The 3,263-nt window shown below is 37.8% G+C and overlaps 1 protein-coding gene across 1 annotated transcript in view; it reads right to left on the bottom strand.

The window, feature by feature from the left end:
• The window catches only part of LOC107732592 (disks large-associated protein 1-like), a 6,644-nt gene extending 5,340 nt beyond the window's left edge, over positions 1-1,304 (bottom strand). Inside the window, exons 1-2 of the mRNA XM_016543959.1 lie at positions 947-1,304; positions 566-645 (exon numbers count right to left, since the gene is read on the bottom strand). Coding sequence (XP_016399445.1) covers positions 566-645; positions 947-1,243 — 377 coding nt within the window. The 5' untranslated portion in view covers positions 1,244-1,304. The remainder of the gene's footprint in view (positions 1-565; positions 646-946) is intronic.
• Between the last annotated feature and the right edge of the window lie 1,959 nt (positions 1,305-3,263).

Consider the following 3,263-nt stretch of genomic DNA (forward strand, 5'->3'; position numbering starts at 1 on the left):
AGCAAGTCTTCTGAATTTAAAATTAGAGGTGTGGACCTGTGTGAATATCGTACACATTGGGAATGCATATTTTGTAGTAACTTGCCATTACTTGAGCAAAAAGTCAACGCCGCCCACCGTTATGCTGGACGTTTTTTAAGTTTTCTTCAACACACACAGCTAAGCACATTAAAGAGGCCAGGAATGTTTTGCTGGAGTCATGGGGAATAAGAGATAAGACTCAGAACAGACCATAGGTACCATGGTTTCCACAAAAATATTAAGCAGCACAACTGTTTTAACATTGATAATAATAAGAAATGTTTCTTGAGCATCAAATCAGCATACAATAATAATTGTTGAAGGCTGATGTGACACTGAAGACTGAAGTAATGGCCGAAGAGTTTTCATTCAGTTTTGCCAACACAGGAATAAATTATATTTTTAAATACACTTAAATAGAAAACAGTTATTTTAAATTGTAATAATAATATTTCACAGTATTACTATAGTGAAAGTGACTTTGGGGTGCTATTTGTCCCTGAAACAGTTGTTTTAGAGCACACAAACACACACATAGACTCACCCATGCTCTTCCTCAACTTGAATCCCCACTGACTGAAATTTGTACTGGTCCTCCAGTTCCTGGTCCTCAGGCCCATCCACCTGTTTAAACACATTACACAGTAAACCAGCCACCTCCACACTCATTTGAAGAATCATCTACCTCAGGTAGAAGGAAACAAATCTCCAACTCAACCTGTGTGGGTTTGTATACAGAAATAAAAAGACCAGCTTGTATAAGACTGAACTTGTATGAATATATATTTTAAGAATCTTGTGTACAAACATCTGATAAATACATTAAAGTGGATATTACAACTAAATGGTGTTCTAATAGCCAGCAGGAACATCTCAGCAGTGTTGAGAAGAATAAACAATGAAAACATCGCTGAATCTCACTCACCTGGATGCCAATAGAAAGGCACCTGCTCTTCCTGAGCACATCCCTGCGGACGTCTTCCAGGGCTGGTATGGGGATGGGGACGGGGACGGGCACAGGCATGGGCATGGGCAGCGGAGAGGGGGGTGTAGTGCTGATGGTGATGGTGCTGTTGCTGACGTGCTGACTGGCAGGGCCGTGGATCTGAGCATTGGCTGCCTCGATGGCTGCCGTCAGCGCTTTCATGCTGTCAATGCTCTCAGTGGAATTGCTCAGGCCAGAGTGGAGGACGGGCTCGCACCGTGTCCCGGGACCGTCCATGTAAGCGTCCTGCGCAGACTCAGTGCTGCTCTGGGCCGTGATGGAGATGAAGGGCTTGGTGGAGGTGCGATGCTTCCAACATGACTCTGTGTGCTAATCTTTTGCCTTTGCCACCACCTTGAATCTGGCAGTAAAAAAAGCCCTTTCACAAACCATGGATTTGCATGAGATTTGTCACGCGAACTTTTTTCAGGTCAAGCCCAAATGCCACACAGATACGGTCTGTGATCCAGCAACAGATGGGACCCAAGATGGAACTGCAAATTCTGCATGTTTCCAGTGTGAAAGCTGCTTTACCATCTCTTTACTAGACCACTGCCATGTGCTAAACCTGCAATATTCAATAATTTACAGTCTCATAGATATTGAGATAAATACAAATACAGTAATGACCTCAAACCAAGCAGTAATGGCACAAAATAATTATAATTATAAAATAAATGCAATTTAATATGAGAATTATTTCCTTAAAACAAATGGATCCTCCCAAAATTCCAAATTATAACAAATGTCCTACTTTAGTCTGATTGTTTATTTATAACTTCTAATATGTCATTTCAAATTAATATAAGCAAATAAAACATCACATAGAAAGACGTAAAACAATTAATAGTGATAATAATAAGAGTGGTAATAATAATTAATAGTTACTTAAATAATATATAAAAAATACAATTTGAAAGTAATTAAACAATTATATATACGTATTCACTTGCGACATATTTGTGTACAATATCCACATTTATGATCCTTTCACAATATTATTTGACAAGCAGGGGCCACCATGCTATAATATTTATCGCATTCATTTGAATTTTATTTTAAGCTTCTGACAGAGAGCATGATTAAATATTCACTTATTAACATACTTATGGAAGAATCCCATTATATCAGTGGGCCATCTGTTGACATTGAAAGTGTTATCTTGAAGTGCTACTGCTTGACACAGTGCTGGTGGAGCATGGACTCCTTTCCTCCAGCACTTCACTTCAAAGAGCGAAACAACCCCTCACATCCCAGACTAAACATGAAATCACTAATCGATGGTTGCATGAAGCTGCAGATAGAGGTGTGTGTTGTGAGATAAACAGTGAGAGAGTCTGTGTGAGCAAGGCATGGATTTTCCTTATTATTTATTCTACGAAACATCCACAAGGGGACAATCTAGAGCGAGACAGAGACCAGCTGTTAATGTCCTCTCTGATTTCATTTCCTCATTCTCATACTCATACTCTTTGATTTTTCTCTCCCTACATATTCCCTGACTTCTTTCTGTTCTCTCTGTTGAGAATGACTTTTTTTGTACTGTTTTTATGTCCCAAAATGCGTGTATAAAATAAAATAATTTATTTTAAACTACGGGGCTATTGAATGCTTGAATCTGATTGGCTGATGAACGTTCTAAGGTGTGCAGTTATTTTCAGGGAAACGCATGGCTAAAGTAGTTCCAGGCAGGTCTTGACCTCATTACATACCCATATCACTTCGCCAAATGATTTCAGTTATTTCAAAGGTCCTTACAGCCTACAACAGCAAAAGAACCAAATCCCACAAATAGTGCAGGGCTGGTTCTAGACATTAGGAGGCCCTCGGCAAAATTCATGTTGGAGGCCCCCCACCCCCAATAAAAAGCACTTGAAACAAATATGATCCCTAACCTTTTTGTTTATACAACATTTAATTTTAAATTTTGCATATTTTTACTTATGCAGTACAAACGTTTGGACACCTGACTATTTTTAATGTTTTTGAATAAAGTCTCTTATGCACATCAAGCCTGGATTTATTTGATCAAAAATACAGAAAACAAAAACAATAATATTGTAAAATATTATTACAATTTAAAATAATGGTTTTCTATTTTACTATACTTTAAATATATTTCTGTGATCAAAGGTGAATTTTCAGCATCATTACTCCAGTCTTCAGTGTCACACGTTCCTACATAAATCATTCTAATATGCTGAATTATTATCAATAAATGTTTATTTTATAACCTGTGATACTTTTTTCAGGATTT

This window comes from Sinocyclocheilus rhinocerous, unplaced genomic scaffold, assembly GCF_001515625.1.
Source record: "Sinocyclocheilus rhinocerous isolate Xijiao unplaced genomic scaffold, SAMN03320098_v1.1 scaffold1420, whole genome shotgun sequence".
NCBI classification, from domain to species: domain Eukaryota; kingdom Metazoa; phylum Chordata; class Actinopteri; order Cypriniformes; family Cyprinidae; genus Sinocyclocheilus; species Sinocyclocheilus rhinocerous.